This window comes from Morchella sextelata (assembly GCF_020137385.1).
Source record: "Morchella sextelata strain SCLS chromosome Unknown scls_21, whole genome shotgun sequence".
NCBI lineage: Eukaryota > Fungi > Ascomycota > Pezizomycetes > Pezizales > Morchellaceae > Morchella > Morchella sextelata.
Genome location: NW_025408636.1, coordinates 979,594 through 1,000,215, shown reverse-complemented (window position 1 = coordinate 1,000,215; position 20,622 = coordinate 979,594). Strand labels below are relative to the sequence as shown.

At 44.0% G+C, this 20,622-nt stretch overlaps 2 protein-coding genes across 2 annotated transcripts; one reads left to right on the top strand and one right to left on the bottom strand.

The window, feature by feature from the left end:
- Positions 1-5,399: 5,399 nt before the first annotated feature.
- H6S33_006836 (uncharacterized protein) lies at positions 5,400-6,943 on the bottom strand (the record flags this gene model as incomplete). The annotated part of the gene is made up of 7 exons (XM_044838191.1): positions 5,400-5,581; positions 5,788-6,026; positions 6,166-6,287; positions 6,367-6,432; positions 6,498-6,659; positions 6,728-6,872; positions 6,939-6,943. 7 exons carry the CDS (start codon positions 6,941-6,943, stop codon positions 5,400-5,402), a joined length of 921 nt encoding a protein of 306 aa, XP_044689654.1.
- Positions 6,944-16,242: 9,299 nt separating this feature from the next.
- On the top strand, positions 16,243-16,437 carry H6S33_006835 (uncharacterized protein; the record flags this gene model as incomplete). The annotated part of the gene is made up of 1 exon (XM_044838190.1): positions 16,243-16,437. One exon carries the CDS (start codon positions 16,243-16,245, stop codon positions 16,435-16,437), a length of 195 nt encoding a protein of 64 aa, XP_044689653.1.
- Between the last annotated feature and the right edge of the window lie 4,185 nt (positions 16,438-20,622).

Here is a 20,622-nt window from a genome sequence, read left to right as displayed (position 1 = left end):
GTTGACAATAGAGCGTATTTGCCAACCGTCAATTTCAACTATTGACACTTCAAACTTGACAGTTTCGGGAGGCAAAATTGACAGTTCCCCTCAGTGGCCAAAATAGATCTGGTTAACGGTATGACAGAATAAACCCCGAAAACCAGACAATCCATCACGCTACCTGTGAAATACGCTGTTGGAACTGAAAATTCATACCCATGATACTAGCTTCGGTAGTAACAAAACTGGGTACATACCTGTGATCCTCCTGGTATATCTCACAGCACGCCGCCCCACCGAAATTCAAAATTAACAGCCCCGGTTGCCATTTCGGAGCCCCACAATTTGTAAATTCTTGAAATTGACGGTTGGCAAATACACTCTAATGAGATTCTGATTCTGAAATGTTGCAGCCACGGGCCAACCATCAACAGATCATCCTACCCTCGTAGTAATCTACAGTCGTTAACCGTTACTTGGTACGTAACTGCCTATTGACTAACGAGGGAGGAAAGTGATACCTCCGTACATATGGCAAGAAATACATTGCCAAGATGTGAAATACTATTAATCTCTACCGGCTTAACTGGATCCCCTGTTCATCAACAGGGTAGAGTGAGTACGGTGATCGATTGCATATTGTACCGCTGTGCTGTTAAATTTAATCAGCATAAAAAAGATTTAGATAGCTTTATCGACCAATATATATATGCGTAACGGGAGGCTAGAAGTAGTCACCCACACATTACCGATGTATCGTGCGTTCTCTCAGCTCTGTCGGGTGTACATACATGAATGCACGTACAACCTCAAGAAATACATGTAGGTACATACATGTATCATCAAAGCAGCTCACCCCCAATTTTTAGAGCTGAGCTGACGTGTCTATTTTTCTAAAGGACACGGCAGAACAGAAATTCATTTGAAAGCTGCTGTCCTCCTTCAATACGTTTCTAGAGCAGGTAACCCGTTGATGGTTGAATGGTTGAATCTCTTGGCTGCATAATTTTTACTTGATGTGTCTTTTCTGCCTCGTCAACCGTCTCTAAATAATCTAACACTGCCTTTGAACTAGGATGCTTTTTCAGGGTTTGAGACGCATCGATCCCGTTGAACTACATGTAGACAAGGCTGAACTTGGACCACCTGATTCAGAACGCCGCACCTTATTTAGACCGCATTGTCAAGGGCCGTTCCATTTGATTTCTGCGAAAGTCACACACGTCGAATTTACTGAGGGGAAAATTCTGGCGTATGATTGATAGATAACTCATAAGTAATGAAACTTTCCTGGGTGCGTAGCTTGTTAGATATGCCGTTGAAGGCAGAAAACCCCCTTTTTTTGCAAAGTGTACGTTGTCTGAGACTTGCATTAGTATCCTTGAGTGGTCTGCAGCGGCGGCTCACTGCCTACAAAACAGGACAGCTAGCGGAATTCCGGCGTCAATGATATACGAATTCTCTACGGATCCGAGCTTCCTATTGGAAATTTGTCCCGGTGTACGGTGACCTACTCTACCTTCTCGGGTTTGCAGAAATGGGGCATCATTCCCTATCTACTTTTGCATATTGATAGATCTCCTTAACGCGACCACGTATGAAATGATATGTGATGCATTTATTTCATAAACCTGTTCGATATTCGGCTAACAGGGATGGCACCAGCGAGTATGTTTATTGATCAAACAGACGCCTCTCAACGATGATGATATATGTCTTATTATTTCATCTCTCTAGATGACGACGATTCATTGACTCAGACATGAGAAGTATTCTTCCAAGTTTTCATCAGAGAGATTGCAGGGACATTGTTTGGCCAGCCTCTAGTCGCTGGTTTAGATGAAATTGCACAAAAGCCACAAGCGTTACGGTCAGTCATTGACCAACGTTTTAAAGCATCCACATAAAGATTTCCACACGACTTGTATCGTCATACACACGTGTACCGTATTTTGTTGCTGAAATCATAACGTTTCCTGAAAACTAAGGGAGTACACGGAAGGTCCCAGACAATGTCTCATACGACTAAATTAAGCATCAGTAAGAAACCTTTTCATATCATGCAGCGTGCCGTACGTTGTAAGATCATACTTCCTTGAGAAACATTATTGAAGGATTGTTTGAGTCCTCCTTCTCGAGATATGATTCGCGAGATGTGCGGGAAGCCACCTGCCCCAAGAGATTGGGCCTAGAAATCACATGATAGACTACAGACTAGTGAGCACAGACCACAATACTGCCAAAGCTAGGATCGTAAGATAGGTACATGTAGTTCTCTCATATGATTTGTGTCGGCCGTTCCTTTTTCAAATCTTCCTCTTGTAACCTTTAAAGATGTAATGAAGCTGCTAATCACAGGGGTGGGGGTGGGGGTGGGGTATCGTGGGTTTAGAGAGACTGCGCTCGAGCCCACAATTCTACCACCATATGACAAAAATCTAGCTTTACCATATGACAAAAATCATCTTACCAACCCATATTGCGATTGCGCAAGTTGCGCTTAGAGCTTTCGATTCGGTTAATAAGAATACCGAAACTCCGAGAATAAGGGGTAAATTATCGGGGTGTCTTTCAGTATACGCATTTTATAAAGATAGAAAGAGGATATAAATGCTCCCTTACGAGTGAGAGCCCATGATAATGTTCTCCATTGTTGTAGGCGCTTCCTCCTGGGGTGGGGGCTATCAGAACGTTATTTTTGTTGATAAGTGGGGTTTGAAGGCTACTTGACGTGACATCGACCTAACGTGTCTAGGCCCAGAAGAATCCTCGCTCGGACTATAAATACCCCCCACAGAAATCTCGTCATATTCGTGCACCAATAGAATCTGAGTTTTTATGCGTGACGCTACTTCTAGTTGCAAGTGAATGGTCGCCGGAAACCTAGATACACCAATCACTAGCATTCATTTTATGAGTGACCAGTAGCTTTCGTTAATCACCTCAAAGGGGATTTCTTTATGCATTTAACAGTGTGACAGCCAGTTTCGATCAGAATGCTACTTGTGAGCTGTAAAATCACTGCGGACAAACAATGGAAATCGCAGGCACGTACCATAGAGAACATTGGCCCGCGGAAATGAGAGTGATCGTAACTGAATACGGTTTGGTTTTCCTCGCTCTGGTTCCCGTAGTGCGAAATATCCTTACCAGAAGAAGAGAAAGAGCATGCATTTTCAGACGCAATTTCCCGCCGGTTTATCGTCGGTTCAAATACCTATAGGTCAAGAGGCTTTCGGAGGGTGAGTAGGGAGAAGTGCAAGAGTTAGCATTGACTGCAGGGCAGAAAGGCAGAAAGGGCAGAAAAACCTGTTAAAGCACGGAGGTGCATACCAACGGGAAGATGGCCCGTGAGCTGCTTGCAAAGATCCCATGGTCGTGGAACCACATCTAGATCGGAGTCTTATTGGCAATGTATCGGCACCTCCTGCCTCGCAAATATCAGGTTGCTCCCGTGCACACCTGTCTTTGTTTGATATCTCGTCGTTAGTTTTTCCCCCATTCAAGCACCATGACATTGAAGAGCATGGACCCTCCTCGCTACCGTTCCTCGTCGTCACTTCCTGAATGGAAATGGTTACAGACCCCACAGACAGCTGGCCAGATGGTGGCCTAAGCAAGTAACAACCAGCTAAGAGGTACGTACCCCCTCCTCCTACCATTCAATTTGCAGCTTCCCACTCCTCTCTCCTCTCTCTCTTAAGCTGGCCACCTCTTGTTATTCCAGTTGCTCTCTGAGTTTTTCGCCATGGCGATACATAAGCAGGGTCAGGAGAATTTGGTGAGTGCACCCAAATTCCTGGCAGACATAGAAACGTGAGCTTACATAACTCACTGTGGAAAAGAGAGTCATGTGATTTCTTCGCCTATGTTTGCTATCCTTGATATACTCGTAAGTTCATAGCGTTTCCGAACACGACCAATATTGCATGACATACAAAAAGGTGGATTTAGCGCTTTTTATATGGTATGCAATAGCAGTCGTGTTCGGAAACGTCATGAATTTACGAGTAGACGCAGCAGACCGCGTTCGGCTAAACGCCAGGCAGCTTTCTGCAAAGTTAGCTTTGATTTTGCCAATTCTGCGCGTATGCTGCTCGTTGCTCACCCAGGTTATTGAGTGGACCGGCGGTGTACGTACATGTACTTGGTCCACAACGAAAGCACCCCTTCTTTTTTCTCCCTTCCTTCGTTGTCAGCACACCGGAATCAACACAAACAAAAATACAAACAGAACATCAGGAAAAGAATGGAATAATTTTCAAATCCAAGAAACGGATGCAATTGAACTCCTAGATCTATGGGCAAACTGAGAGATCCAGTTTCTTTCGGCCGAAACAGATGATTTTGCATATCCTTCCCCCCAACTGAGACCGAGGTGATATCTGGAGGACGAGTGCATCGTGGGAGATACCTGCTGATGCGTTTGTTTGTTTCCAGATAATTATCTTTGTCGTCAGGAACATATCGTCTGGTTGGTGGATCCTGAAATGGTGGCATAGCTGATGAGAAAGAGCGTACTATTGGCCGGTTGGTTCGGATTGGTTGATTGCAACAGGTCTGTTTGGAACTAGCATACGACAATCCGCGTCGAAAGACAGCAGCAATTCCAACCTGCAACTTATTTTCAGCAAGCATTGAATTAAAGAATATGAACGAGAAAAACAAAATAAAGTTTGGTACATTCATCCGCCGGCTGGAAAAATTTGTAACGACCTGCGGGAGATTTCGGAAACATCTCTCGGAAACACCCTTCGGAAACATCCTTCGGAAACACCTTTGGGAAACATTTCTTCGAAACATCTCGGAAACACCCTAGGCCTTATAAGCCTTGGAAATATCGGCCATGGGAAACTGAACAAGAAGATATCACGACATCCATACCTTCCTGCTGAAATAAATATGGAAAGAAATATTAAATTGAATATGAATAAATGATTTGGAAAATAGTCATCTCGACAAACTCGGAATTCGAAATGGGTGGTGGAAGGATATCTCCCGAAGTGCAGCACCTTAAAGTTCGCGACAAAACCACTCGCTTGAAATAAAAAAAAAATTAAATCGAATGAATGACTGCACCCTACAAAACTCGCATGTCAATATGACTGTATGTCTATTGAATAGCTCCTCCAATTCATTGTATACCCCGTAACTCCAATTTCCCTCAAGCACCCGTATACTTGTATCCCTATGCTTATGTTAATTTTCACCAGGCTGATTTTCTTATCGCTGTCACTGATTTGAAGTTTCATGATGGGTGTAGGTCGAAGTGAGTCCTTTCTGTTTTGAAAGTCCCTTCTGGAACTGTACCTGTTATGGGTTGGGTTTGCGTCCGATCGAGATGTACCTAGAGAGGCAATGGTCAACTATAAGCTCTTCTCGTCTTTAGTGCTTGCTTTTGGGATATTGACAAAGACTTACAGTCCAAAATATGGTTTGAGGCTCTTGTTATCCACCTCCTGTCGAAATCGCGCGGCCATGACCCTAACTTCATTTATGGACATTCCAAATTTATCCTTGAATGGGATTTGAAGTAGACCTTCAATACAGTCCTTGAAGACCTCGCCATATTTCTCGCCAATCAGGCGATCACGCTCGACTGATGGTTGTGATTAAAAAAAAAAAGGAGTCAGTAAGTTACAGTGAAAAATAGTTGGATAAAATGTATCCGTGCGCATCAAACGTTGTCAGTCCCGATTGTTTCGGTCCATGGACGTCCTTATGCTTATTTCCACGCTAAGACACAGCAACTGCTCATAGTTTGTAACAGTAGCTGATGACGAAAGGATAAGACGGGTAACTAACCATTTGACCATCCATTTAAATGCAATTGAACCATTCTGCTTCCCAGCTCAACTAACCCCGCTTCCCTCATCATGGAATCCAGCTTCAAAGGAGCTCGCGGATCCTTGGTATCTTCGATGGAGCTGAAGTAATTCTTGCTGACCTGACGAAGGATGTGATTGTCGTCGATCATACCGTTGTCAGACTGGATCATGGGATAAATTTCAACGAGCTGTAACCACCCCCCTGGCTTCAGGATACTATGTTCGTCAGACATATTTATCATACAAAGCCTGTTCCACCAATCGTTCAATAAAGCTATTGAATCTCAGGTGGACTGATTGTGGGACTTGACCAAGCCTTTACTGGGGGCATCCCTAGAACTGCTTATAAACTTACCGAACACAGTCCTTAACATATGATGACCATCGATCCTTTTTGATACCACCCATAACCTCTCGGGATTGGATAAAGTCAAACTCGTTTGTTTGGAATGTGAAAGGTTGATTCAAATCATCGATCTTCATTTTACGGTAAGTAGACCTAGTCAGTCACTTTGAGGTTTTTTTGATTAGCTTCAGTTAACCAAAGATTACTTACTTGAAGCCACAAATTTGTAGGCGTTTCTTCTGGCATCATATGTGGGCTAATGTCAACACCGATAACCTAGCACTCGTTGTTAGAAAAGGCTAATTTTATCAACTACCTGGCTTGTTTAGCTGGGGTCGGACTTCACAATTCGGATATCTTTCAGCGGCCTCCACTGCCCATGCAGCAGAACCAAAACCACAGTCCAAAATTTTCTGAGGGTTGTTGACGGGTGGAAATATTAATCTATTGTCGAAAACGAGCTTGAATACGTTATGCACTCTATCAAGCCTTTCCCTCTCATCCTAGACAAATTTCAGTATGGAATTGACACAGATACAGCTAAACATTTGAAAGGTTATAACTGGAATACCTCATCGACGGGGGAGAAAGACGTCCCATTCTCCAGAGCCCATTGCTGGTACAGCCGTCCATTGATCTCGATCGTTGTTCTGTAAACAGGGTCAAGCGACCAAGTTTCAGACTCAGGGTTGCTTTGGTCGATATCTGAGCCACTACTACAACATCATGCACACAAATGAGAAAGGATAGAATAAGTAAATGGAAGGGGAGCTTTGCTATACCTCATTTTACTGTCGTTCTGGCCTGGGTTGGATTTGGATTCTACGAAACCGAAAATTGCTGGGGAACGGTGAATATATTTGCAAAATCCTGTTGAAGGTTGTGTTCTACTGGATTGGTGCTGCTACCGACTTGCTGGACGTGGTGGAAAAAGGGCACGACAACACCGCTAGTTAAAAGAGCACACGCACACACACAGAACAACACAACACGGGGCCATCAAAGGTATGAGAAAAGTCGGGGATTGGCACCCCCGTCCAGACTGCAGCAACAATCGTCTTATAGCCTTTCCTGCATTCTTGTGACCCAACCGTTCGGGCATGCATATCTTGGTTGGGTTGCCGCGATAACCCCGGTCTTAGTTTTATGGTGTCTGTTCTCACTATGGTACTACCCGTTACGGAGAGAACTTCAAACCGTGGAATTGGGAATTGATAATTCCAAAGACTTGAGCTAGCACTTGTTTCAAGGAATCTTTGTATGAAGAAGAACCGAGGACCCGTTTCCGCTTGTCCTGTCGTTAGCCTCACATTTTCATGCTTGCCTTACTCCGGGAAAAAACGGTGTCTGTGCGCAAGGGCGGACGAACCCCCCCCGCGTGGGAAAGTCAGTAAAGGTAAAGTATGCATTGGAGAGATCTAGAGGGAAGTCTGTGCCGACACTGAGGGTTACTGACTTGAGGCATGCTAATGGGAGGGGGAAGAGAGGCAGGCAGCCTTGCTTTTGGTCTTGACGTTTCTGAAACAACATGGAAAGAAAGAAAAAAAAAACACTTCTCTCGTTGAATATCGAGAAATCGACATAACTTCAATTCAATACATGTCTCCGCTGTAGAGGGTGTGGAGAACCCCTTTCGAATGGACCAAGCTGCTGGTTCAGAAACTCGCGTGGGTGGCCCCGATCCAAGACCGGGGTCTCGGGATGCCTCATTCCACCTTGACACCCCCATTGTCGTAACAGGTAGAAAGTCGCCCTGAGATCAGATGTTGCATAGTCATCTCCGCGGCTTCGCATGTCTCTCTTACTTACTCCACTTCTTTCAATGGCTTCCCGCCAATTTGGTAGCGAAGAATTCTGGGCTTTTCGATATCCTTTTTGAGTTGTGTGCGCACAGTCCTCTAAAACTAAGCATTCTCATCTTTTTAAAGCGTGTCGGAGAAATTTTTCGCACGAGGCCTAACCACAGGAATGTTCCACAGGTTCGGCGCCTTCGGGCATTGCCGTCACTCGGGATCTTAACGTCAGTATCCTTTTATTTATTTGATTTGGGAGTTTTATCTATTTTCCCACTACCCGTTGACTGGATTGATACTTGCTTGACCTGCAAAGTCTCATCTCGATTTTGAGCATAATACGACAACGAACATTAAAATTAAATAGAAAAGCTACTAAGAAGCAAGGACGGAGCATTGTCAATATTCGTCCATGTCTAGGATGTTAGATCTCCCATGTCTGAGCCTGAGCTTTCTCAAAGTGTTCGGCACCACGCTACACAAGTCTGTGAAACACGCTTTCGACACCGGGCACGTAATATATATTACGACACGTGCAGTGGTTTATGTATTTGAGACGGTTCGCTTCCCGGATAGGTAATGGCTCAAATTAGATACCTTTCATATGAGCAATATTTCCTGCAAGACCTCTAAATCTAGAGATCGATGAAAACAATTCCAGATGAGGCGAGATAATCAAACGATAAAAATGATAGCATTAATGATAATTAAATCCACCTTTAGTCCCGATGTGCACACATATATATGTCTTGGAGCAATTCTCTAGGCAGTTACTAAGTCTGTGTGACAAAAAACCGGTGCGCATTGTCTGATCCACCATTCATGTCGAAGCTAGCTGCTATTGAGTGCCCTAACACAACAGGCTCAGAATATCGGCTGCATACTTTTATGTTTTCAAAGGGAGGAATGTCGATGACTCGTACATACACGTTTTCTTCGGACAAAACATCCAAAAGCTTGGGGCAAGCCCAATTCCCTCACCCGTCTTGCAGGAACACACGACCTAATGGACGATACTTTCGTCATTGAGGCAGCGAGTGCAGGGGTCATATAATGCTCTAATCTAGCGAGCAGGCCGTGGCCTCAACCAGCCCAGCCCTTTTACACTATCTTCCCATACAGTAGTATATCTTCACCAATGAGATCCTGCCCCGATCTGCCGTTAGGGGGTCCATGTTTATATCGGGGTCCTATGTCAATATAGGCCCTATACAATAAAGTGGTCTTACCCAACTATCTTTGACATATGTAACCTAGGGTCCCGAGTCCGATCAACGAATGGGATTTGCAATTTGGCGTTCAATCATCTGAGGGTAGTAGGGTAGTAGGGTATGTGCCCCAGAGTCCGCTGTCGATTCTATGGAGTCTAGGCGGGCCAAATTGGTGCTGGGTGATCCTTGTGCGAGGGTATGAAAGAGTGATAATACCCGTTTTATTTAATTGGTTTTTCCTTTCTGCATGTCTGCCCCTGGATCCTATTTCTGCATTCTTTTCCTCAACCAGGAACTAACTTTTCTTTCTAGGCCCTCTTTGGCAACCTTATCTCTCGTCACAATATACCTATCTTACGAACCAGAATTTGAAGTTAAGAGGCCTATGGGGTTCTCTTCGCTGTCCGTGTGCCGGATTCTTGAAGACCACGCGGACCTGTCACGTGTCCCCTATAGATTGAATACATGTAACTTCTGTAGGTGACCACAAAGCCTTTGCATACAAAGATGGGGTCCATGCCTTGATCTATAGCCGGAAGGTAGTCGTTGGCTCTCGATTTTATCCACACACAGTTCAAACAAGCAGGGTCTTACTCAAGGGCATTGATCAATCTCACGTCGACTTTATTGGACTTGTGAGTTTTGTCACATTTTATTTGAGGTGCTTTTGGGTCTTGATTGTGAGAGGACCATTGACCACATGATACTTTCTAGGTCAGTATAGGGAGAGAAAGGGGCAGGTTGTGACCCAATGTCGCACGATTGATTACCGACAGGACCCATCCGTCTGCAAGCGTCACTTCCGTTCTTTTAGTGGGATATAGATCTGAATAGAGATATGATCTCTAGTTATAAATTCCGAATAAGATGGAGGACTTCCCTACGATATCCAATAATCCCTTCTTCAACTTAGAGTTACTACTAGGCACTTATCTGCATCTGAATAAAAAAAAGAGGGGAAGTTTGTAATTCATGTCAACCCGAGTTTTCCCTGAGGATTAGACTAGACATCTGTACGCCAAGTATGGGAGGCATTGAACCTTCTGCAGGTGGTTTCTGAAGAGTTTTTCTGCATATACCGATTGGGCGAGCTTTTATGAGAGATGCGTGCCGGGTCAAAGGTCTCTGGGGAAACCGCACGATGACGTGATCTAAAGGAATTGTTGCTGTTATTTAGCTTGGAAACACCTTGAAAATATCTGCAAGATGGATGTCATTGAATACAAACCCCTTGAGAGTGACCAAGCTGAAGTGAGATCGGGCTCCGAAAGATCTAGGCCTAGTAAATTGTTGGTGGTTTTTAAAATCAGAATGAAATGCAATATCCCTTAAACCTCAATTAGGAACAGAACAGAAGTCTTCTGGGTCAATAAATCCATGTATGTAACTGCTTTCAAAAAACAGAAGAACATGAGGAATTGTTATCGACATCAGCCACGTAACACCCTCATTTAAGATCAGGGGGGAAAGGTGGCAAATAATTCCATTTCACCTGTTGGAAAATCCCTGATAATTGGCTATGCAAATTTCGCATGCGTATTTTACCCCGTGCTACTGTTAAAACCGCTTAAACGCTGAGAAATTTGGTGTTACTCAAATGTTTATCTCTATGGGGGTGCTTAATGACTAACCTGTATTTAGAAGCTCGAAGAGACCATGGTCTAAGATCCCGCGATCACCGACGGGGGTCAAATGTCAACTCATCTACCGCTTTTTCAGCATATTGAGGCTAGATTCCGACATCACGTCTGCCGATTTATCTACCTAAACACAAGTCAGAGCAATTTATTACATTGCAGTCGACGGTGGGGCCACTCTCCGGTTCGCCATGTATAAAGGTGGCGGACCACTCGATTCTGGCTCCTCTCAAGTAGTGGGATTTGAATCATCGGAAAATCTGAAACACCTTAACGTAAAAGCAGGGTCGATTGACCAGATACCCAACCTAATAAAATGTGCTGAGTTACATTTGAGGTTAGCTTCCTGTCTGTTTTTTTGGTATTAGGCCGGTGCTCCTCGAATTTACTACTCCAGGTCATGCAGCGCGCGCCAAACCGCCTTTACATCGACTTTCCCCCAAACGGTTACAAATTAAGCTTAGTTCCATTCACATAACCTTCTAGACGATTTGCATTGGAGCATCTCTGCACGATTTATGCCAACCTCGCGGTAGTTCAACTTCGATATGCTTGTTGCCGGAAACCGTGTTATATTTTGTAAATATAGAATAGATATGACAACGTGAGAGACTCAGGAATACTGATTATTATAGCTATAGTTATCGCAGGGCCGAGGCAAATTACGCGCATATATTCCTTTAAGATTTTCTCATACTTTTCGATCAGTTCCCATATTCTCGACACTCCTCTCATCTCCAATTCGGCAGACACTCAAAATCAAAAGTTTACAGAAAAAAATACATAATGACCAGCTTGAAGGGAAATTCGAAATCCCAACATACCCCCTCACCTGCGATTATGGCATCATGGTATTTTGTATAGCTTTGCATTTACATCTCAATTCGTTGATTGACTCACTTTAAGCCGTAGATTCATGAACCCCGCTTGACTCAGTAAACACGGCGTTTTTTTAAGCCTGGTGCCTACGCTTTTGAAGTCCACATAATGTTTCAAATGCAACTCGTTAACTACGTTTCACAAATCCTGTTTCCATAATCAATATGGCGCTTTTTTCCAACTCAAGTGGCTTCAAGCAAGGCAGACTTACCAGGGCCTGGTCTGGCCTGGTCTGGCCTGGCGTGGTGGTGGTGGTGGTGGGGTGAAGTTGATTGAAGCTTTGGCATCGTCTGAGACCAAGTACCCGGTAACAGGTAATGTTGATGTCTGATCTACGCATGACCGGATCGGACCATCGATTGCTCATCGGATTTTAACGAATTGGGAATCGGCGCCCGAGCACCAACTTTGTAGGTGCCAGCATGTTGCAGCCGGTGCAATAGAGCCGGGGTAGAGAGACGGGCCCCCGGGACGTGTTGGAGTGATTATTCTGCGGTTTACCTTCGGGATAACAGGGGATGATGCTGCTGCTATCTGTTCCAGAAAGAAGGTCAAAGCAAAGCCGGAGCTTGAAGCACAACGGATGCTCTTGATAAAGTACTCATTTTGCTAAAACTTGAACTTCTTTATAGGCATAACCAGAATAACATCGCACAGTAGGAAATTTTGGAACAATCAGAAACCCAATCAATGATTTTATCGATTTTGTGGGTGGTATCAGTCCTCAGGAATCAAAAGGCGATCTGTTTACCGGCAGATCTGCAACAAATTTCTCCAGCCGATCGGATACGACAGTTTGGTATTTGCTGTTACCAGCCGCTTGGGTCGCCATCTCCTAGTATCCGCATCGACCCGGCAAATTGCCCTTAAAGCGCTGGATCACCGGTGCTACCACCATATTAGAGTAGGTTCCTTTCAATTGAAGAGAAAATAAGTGAATAACAATTCCGACAGAAGTTGGTTTATGTTGACTTCGCTGTTCGGGCTGGTAGGGGTTTCCGGGACTTTCCCCTATTTTCGACAGGCTCTCTAGATGCGGCTTGCGGGAAGAGAAACACGCATATATACCCAGCTCCCAATGCCTTTTGCTCATCTTTTATGTGGGGTGACTGAGACACGGGCCTGAATACTTCTTGTGTCTAGTTTACATCGATCATTGGTTGTTTGTAACGTGTTTATAGGATGGCGACTATTTTGGAAGCGAGGACGTCTACTTGGAGCTGCCCTCCTACCCAATGACAGGTGGTTGAACTGTAGCGCCCAAACCGTCGGAAATCGTTCCCCAAGAATACAATCCCGAACCGTCTGGCTGGGTAGGCGTATCAAAATTGTTTCAGTCCCCCCTTAACAATCAACTGTTGCGCCAACACCCCTGGTTGTATGGAGTTGTTTAGCCTTGTACCTACAATCATGCATCACTCACAACCACCAGGCCCCACCAGCTAAAGGTGTTCCCCCACTCAGGACAGCCTCCATGAGAGGAGAGAACCAGCTCGGGACGGCCCGCATTGTGGGGGCTCGCAGATAAAATTAAAAGGATAGGGCTACCTATTCGTAATTCGAGTAGGTACATAGTCCACCGGGAAAATCCGTGGGAAATGTCAGCTCGGTGCTTTTTGTGGACATTCGGGTACACCCTAAATCTGCTTAACGGACATGAAGGCATCGCTGTGGATATAATTTCTAGGTAGTATGCTGATTTGGCCATAAGAAAACGGTTGAAGCTCTTTGACCACACATTTCGGCCTCAGCACATGTACCAAGGAACAGGCCATTGAATTCTGCATGATTGCATCGCCTTAAATTATCTCCAAGGGCCTAGTACATCGGCGGCCAATATAGCTAGTCGCACAAATACAATTCATTTCATTGATGCACGGAAAGTTCTTGGCTTCTAGGCTCTAGCTCTAAGCCTCGGAGGAGTAGGATTAGCGGAGGTGATGGTTTCACACACGCGTTGCAACTGGTGGTTGCCTAGACACTTATCCTGGCCCCCCCTCAACCGCTCTGTCGGGAATTATGACCCATGAACTCATGAAGTATCACTCGCAAGATATAGTACGACCTCACTGGGAGCACTGGTCCAAGCATTCGAAGCGCGATACCTGTGCTATTTTCGGGTCTCTCATTGTCATGAAACGATGCTAACATTGACTATCACGGCTCTGTAAGGTTGCGTTCTTACTCGCAGCAGGTAACAAGTACCCGAAAATGCACGTCCTAATCTGCAATTTCATTGGAGTAGAAGACAAAAATACACCAAAAGCTTGCAGCCGCATATTCGGGTACTTCATGCCTGTCGCGAGTACTTCCCTCGCATTGTGAGGCTGATATACTAGTAATAGCCGATACCTGCATACGTACTCTACTACTAATTTCATGACGTTTCCGAACACGACTGCTATTGCATGCCATACAAAAAAGCGCCAAATCCACCTTTTTGTATGTCATGCAATATTGGTCGTGTTCGGAAACGCTATGAATAGAGCGGTATGTACATGGCCTAAACAAAGAAGAAAGTACTAGCAGAATTTCACAATTAATAGCTCACTTAAAAAAGGGCTCGTGTTGGCACTGCCCTTCATTATACAAGTGTAGTGCGATCTCCAGCCGCAAATATTCTAAAGTTGACCACCTATGTAGATTCGTAGTTTCGCTAAAGCCTAAGAGAGTGAAATAATACAATCTACGTAGTCAGTTGTCTATGATATATATCAATTCTGTCTTCTCAATAAAGGGCTCCTAATATTGATATATAGCTTATAAAAAAAAAATTCGATATCAAACCTCTTCACTTCCGGGTCGGGAGCAGTGAATTCTTTGTGGTGTATATGCAGACTATTCAACCAATCAGAAGCGTTCCTGACCACGCCAATGAAGACTATACAGTTTAGATATCCCGTCGAAGGTCTAGCCGGGGGGAAGCAGTAGCATAAGAACATGTGCTGCTAAGACTTGGATGGAATACATTTACTCGCAAGCTTCCTTCTCTTTAAACCAAACTACGCTAGAAATCCAGTGTGTAGCTTTATCTGCACGCTCTCCCTGTTGTTTCCAGTATGTTGTTTACTTGACATCAAGAAACTAATGTAGTAATAATCTCTAACTAGAACCAGATAACTAATTCTCAATACAATCAGTGCCTGGAAAGGGGATGCACATCATCATATCATGGCAATCCTGCCTGTGTCGGAGTGATATTTTTTGATCTTGAGTAATACTTGTCCGTTACTAAAGACTCTGAAGCTCACGGTCGGATATTCGGTTATCTGCATTACAATCTTGGGATATCCGAGAAGCTTCCCTATAAAAATTGTTTGATTGGTGCGGGTGAACTTGCCCTTTAGGGACTAGCCTTGGCTCTATAGAGCTAAATACTATGAGCGTCTAGTACTTATTAGTAGGGAATTCCAATCCAGCAAGTCCAGTTTCGAATTCCGGATCGGTATATCATAGCCTTTTTCTTCAGGGTATGCGTCGTCTACACATCCATGGACTGCCATGGGATGGTGTGATATCGGTCATTGACGGTAGGGGAACAAGGGTGATGGTCCTGAGATAAATCTCTAGAGTACATTCCTCTCTACATCTGCAATATCGGAATTAACTAAATACAAGTATCAGGGTTCTCCGCCCACGACAGCCGGGGCATCGAATTCGACTTTAGTTGTTCGATCGAGTAGCTGAATGATTCGGTTTTTGATTTGGGTAAGTAATTGAGCCCTATTTTCTATTTAGCATAATAGGACTGTACATGCATGTATTGGGTTAAAACCACATGGCATCTTAACGATTTTCGTATTAAAATTAAACCGCGCGATTACCGCATCATCAGATCTCACTCAGCTCTAGGTACGTGGATTATCGGGGGGATTGGGACACCGTAAGATATAACTTATGTACGTCATGCATGGAAAGCTTGAGTACGTTGAAGAATTATTTGCCCGAGTTTGCGACCCTGTCGGAAGCAAAAAATAGATTTGGGGAGAAGTACAAATATTTTTACTATTGTGCCAACTTAATTATTAGGAAAAAGATTGGTTGACAACCCTCTTATTTTGTTGTTGACACCATGCGCTAATAGCTCAGTTGGGAGAGCGTCAGACTGAAGTTAACACTCAGTCAAATAATCTGAAGGTCACCCGTTCGATCCGGGTTTGGCGCATATATTCAATATCTTTTTACCGCCTGTTCCCGCACCTCCATGCACCTATAAAGATCTAGGCTAGAGCATGCCGCTCAGGAGGTATCATGGGTTACACGGTTGCGAAATGGGGTCGCCGGAATATTACCACGGGTGGTTGAAATTTGAGCATGCTCTACGAACACGTTTTACAAGCGGAGATTGTGATGTTCCTGATTATTGTTATCAATTTTTAAGGGCGGTATATCTCGGTGATTGATTTTATTTGCAAGCTGAAGTGCGTGGGGATAATAAATATCGAGTGATCATACATGATTGATATACCCGATCAAGCGCAAAGTAGAGTTAGCGGCCAATTTTAGTCAAGAAGAATAAATTAATATTCGCATGATATTCCTTATTCCACGCATGCACAAAAAGCTATGCGTTCAGAAGTCGCGATTGCATCAGATGTTACAGCGCGAAATGCTTCGCATGGTCTCTGCCTGTATTATCCTGCACTGTTCCTATCAGACAGATGCCAATTCATACATAACCTACCCCCATGCGTAAGTCTCACTACGAACCCGTCTCTCAACTCGCACAGGCTTCAAAATCCGGTTGTCTGGATCGGTTGACTCTTGTGAGCTCACTAGAAGAGGGAATCGGTCATGATGTCAACAATCCGCCTTGCCAACTGCATACATAGTCTTCTCAACTCCTGCGAATCCCTAAGCTGGCTCCCACGATCCCTCACCAAGATCGGTTGCGATAGTCGCTCGGTTATATGTGGCTCTACTCTACATCCGGAATCTACGCCAAGGCATTGCCTTCCTGCAACTAGTAGATGTCGGAGATTGACAACCCCCCTAGCTACTACCTATTGCACTCTCGGGAAGCTTTGGATCCGTGCAAAAAAAGGTGAAACATCGAGGAGGGTGGGGGGACGAAGGTCTCGTGGTACTTCTTCTAATCAGGCGTGGTCTAGGCTAGGCCTCGTAGGCTAAGGTCTGGGTTGTAAGGGTGGGCCCGAGTGATAGTCGTGATTAAAGGGTGTCAAGCACTGGAGAAGAGCCATTTTTAGGTGCTGGTTTCTGGCAATGATCGAAGTGGTAAATACGGTGAATACAGGCGGGTTTGTGCTTGGACTAATATGTCAAGAGCGTAATAGCATGAACTGCGGGAGTATTGCGCCTCGATGGTTCGGGGGCCTTGGTGCTGTACGGGGTTCGGCCTTATGACGACGACATCCTGTGATAATTCTACTCCTGGGGTAGATAATTGCCGATGCCTATATATTTTTATTAACATAAAGCGATTAATTATGCAGTAGAGAAAATGTGGCTAGTATTAGGCTTGACTTTTCTGTCGTTATTGCATTAACAATCGATTAGCTTAGGTTATATGCATTAAAAAAGGATATTTAGTACTGATATTTAGTAAAAATACCTCTTATTTCCGAGAGAGATAATAGAAATAACTTTGTAACTTTCTAATATCCGTTCATGAGAGTTTACTACGAGGCGCCACGACTCATAGTGGGTCTGAGTGAGTGAAAAAAGAAAGCCAGTACGGGATATGTATTCGAATGTTCCCACCGCATCCAGCAGAGAGGTAATTTTTGCCCAGTATCAATCTACAAAAAGGTAATTATGCCAAGAATTTGCTTCTTGTATTCAAATCAACAGAATCTGGCGCGGCGTGTTCGGTCATAGAACGATGAAATTTGGGCATCTCGTCCACTCAGTCATACTACAGTGAGTGACCATCTGGGAATCCTGGGTACCGAACTCACACATTCTTCTCATTTTGCTTCTTCTCAAAAGAAAACTTGTTTGGTTGAAGACTTGCCCCGCTTGTGTTGGTCGAAGCAACTGTTGGTGTTGCTGCCTCCGCGCCTTTTGGCTGATTCCTTCAAGTCCTTCCATCCTTGAGAATTTATCGTCGTATCGTTAGAAACAGATAAAAACTCACTGAAAATTTATCCAGAAGGAGATAAGTATTACAAGAACCTTATCAAGTTATCTGAATGAAGACACTCTTCGAATACTTATTTAAGCATTATAAAGGCATTGAAACATGCTTATCGCTAACTTATTTGAGTCATACATACTTATGTATACGTAGAAAACGTCTTTATAACATCCCCTTCCGGATAAGGGTTTATAAGCCTTGGATGAGGATTGCACTTTTGATATCTCCACCATAATAAGTTCCTCTCGGAAATAGTACGAAAGTTGAGTGGTTGGGGCTGTTGTAGTTGTAGACCGCAAGAGTCGGGAGTTCTTCGTCAAATCAATAAGTATTGTCTTTGAGCTTTAACCACCGTGTTCGTTCATAGAATGTTGAAAACTGGGCATCCCGTCCGCTCTGCCATACATAACCAACATATCGCCTAGTCAGTACTGCGGTGGGTGACCACGTGGGAATCCTGGGTAACGAACTCGTATCTTTTACCTTTTCTTTTGTAAGGCCGATGTACTAGTCCGGGATCGAAACATCATAGGCCCAGCTAGCCCACTCTAGCCCAAGGTAGGCTCAGTTAGGCCTGGTCCATGCAGACATGTCCTTGGAAAGGCGTTCCCAACCCAGAATATCTAGTGTTGGCAAAGTCTGTCGAATGCGAAGGCCGAGTAGGATTAAGTATTTTACGTACGGCCCGGCCCAGCCCAAATATATTCTCGCATGTCCTACCCGGACAAACAAATTCGGGCCTAAGTCCATTCGAGGCCCTGGATCTTTACTTAACATTCATCGTGAGAATAGGATAGGAGGCCGAACATCACATCCAGAGGCTGCCGGGCACTCCCGATTTATTCTGTAAATTGGTTCCCTTTTAAGATTTAGCGACTATGATAATGAACAATCATCCATACTAGCGAATATGTATTTCAAGCGTTGCATTCAGGCGTTGTGGCCAGCCTGGGTCGTTGTCGGGCATTGACTTGTATGATCGATACATATACTTGTATCGTGCCTGCGATAAGTAGTGATCACTGTCTTTCTGAATTTTTAGAGTGGGCGCGTAATTTATTGATCGAAGGTCTAGATCGGATCTACCAATCGCCGCTGCCAAATCGCGAGACAGAATATTGAAACGATCCGAGTTGCGAGTATATATAATGGCTGAGCAAGAATTGATGGTACTACCTGCACTAGGTACATATGTACCCTATGGGAAATAATTGCGATGGGAACGGAAGTAGCCGAGTGATAATTGGTGCAGGAAATCCTTCTACTTTACTGTCACAACGGCTAGGATGGATAAGGGTTGCTAGTAGGTTTAGAGTTCCAAAAAGAAATCTTTTAAACATGTTTGACTAAAACTAGGCCATCGATACTGATTTATATTATGACGCCCAACAGTAGGATATTTGTTCAGTTCACTGCTCATTCGGAGCGCCGGTCAGAAGTAGACGCATACGAGGGGGTAAGGAGATTTATAATATTATGACTCCTATCCTGGTATTTATTCGGATTCCTATTCTGACTATTGCTAGGACTCTTTCTCAGATATCTATTTTGGCGTCAATTTTCTAAACAGACATGAGGACACATCTAGACCGGCGGACAGACAGGCAGGCATATTCTGACCTCTATTCTGGCACCTACTAGCACGTCAATCCACTACGGGACTACCGTAGTATTTATTGTTTGTCTATATGAGTAGAACTATGTACACACCTATTGATTTGCTTTGGATATACATATCCATCGATATGTTTCCTGAAGAAATATGTACTTACATTTATGGCCCGTCGGAAGCTTATAAAACCCTTTGCAAAAACAGAGTTTTATGATAAGTCCGTTCGTATACGTAACTCCCCCATAAGTGTGATATAAGTGTGGTGTAAGTGTGATATAAGGGTAAAATAAGGATGAAATGAGGATGAATTCGAAATAATGATGAAATAAGACTAGAAAAAGGATTTATACTTCTAAAGGGTCCTTATAAAATCCTGTTCTGGCTAAGAGTTTGGTGTGGTTTAAGTCTTCAGTACTTCGTCAACGATTTCTGTTTACAGGAAAAGCACCAAACCCTACAAACGGTGTGGAGTGGAATGTTTTCGCAAGCATCATGGAATAGCACTCGAAATCTTGTTCACCACGTAGCACTCGTTTCATGGCAAAAAAATAAATTCTTTTAGCGGAAGAACCTGACGTGTTCGTTCATAGAATCATGAAAATTGGGCATCCCGTCCGCTCTGCCATACACAAACATGATATCGCTTAGTCAGTACTGCAGTGGGTGACCATGTGGGAATCCTAGGTAACGAACTCAAATAATTTTTTTTTACTCGCTGCCATTAATCTGCTGGTGCGTACACATCAATACAACGCTTTCGTAACCCTAACTGACCCTAGTTAAGCCTAACGGTGTCCAAGATGGACCGATAAATATCAAGAGATAATATGCTCCTATTCGGAAAAGGTACTTCGAGTTCTTTTGCACCACACAACTATTGGCGGTTTTTTGCTTGAACGCCCCGTAAAGTTCGCTGACGTGAGTTGCCCACAGTTCAGAGAGAGTTGTAATCGATCGGTTCAAGTGGTTGCAGCGTTTCTCACAGAAGGAGAGACACAAATCAAGTATACAGCCACTCTGCAAAGGTGTTCGTGATTTAGTTTTAATGTCAGTGCGCAGTGTGGCACACCCGTAATATTGATGCTGTTAATTTTGAGATTCAAAATAACGAAAAATATATAATATAGTTCGTGACTATATACTTTTTCTTCAATGATTCGGGCGCCATTGGTCACTGGGAAAGTCTTCTCTTGGGGTTTTTTTTTGATGGTCCGCCACGGTTACATACTTATGGAGA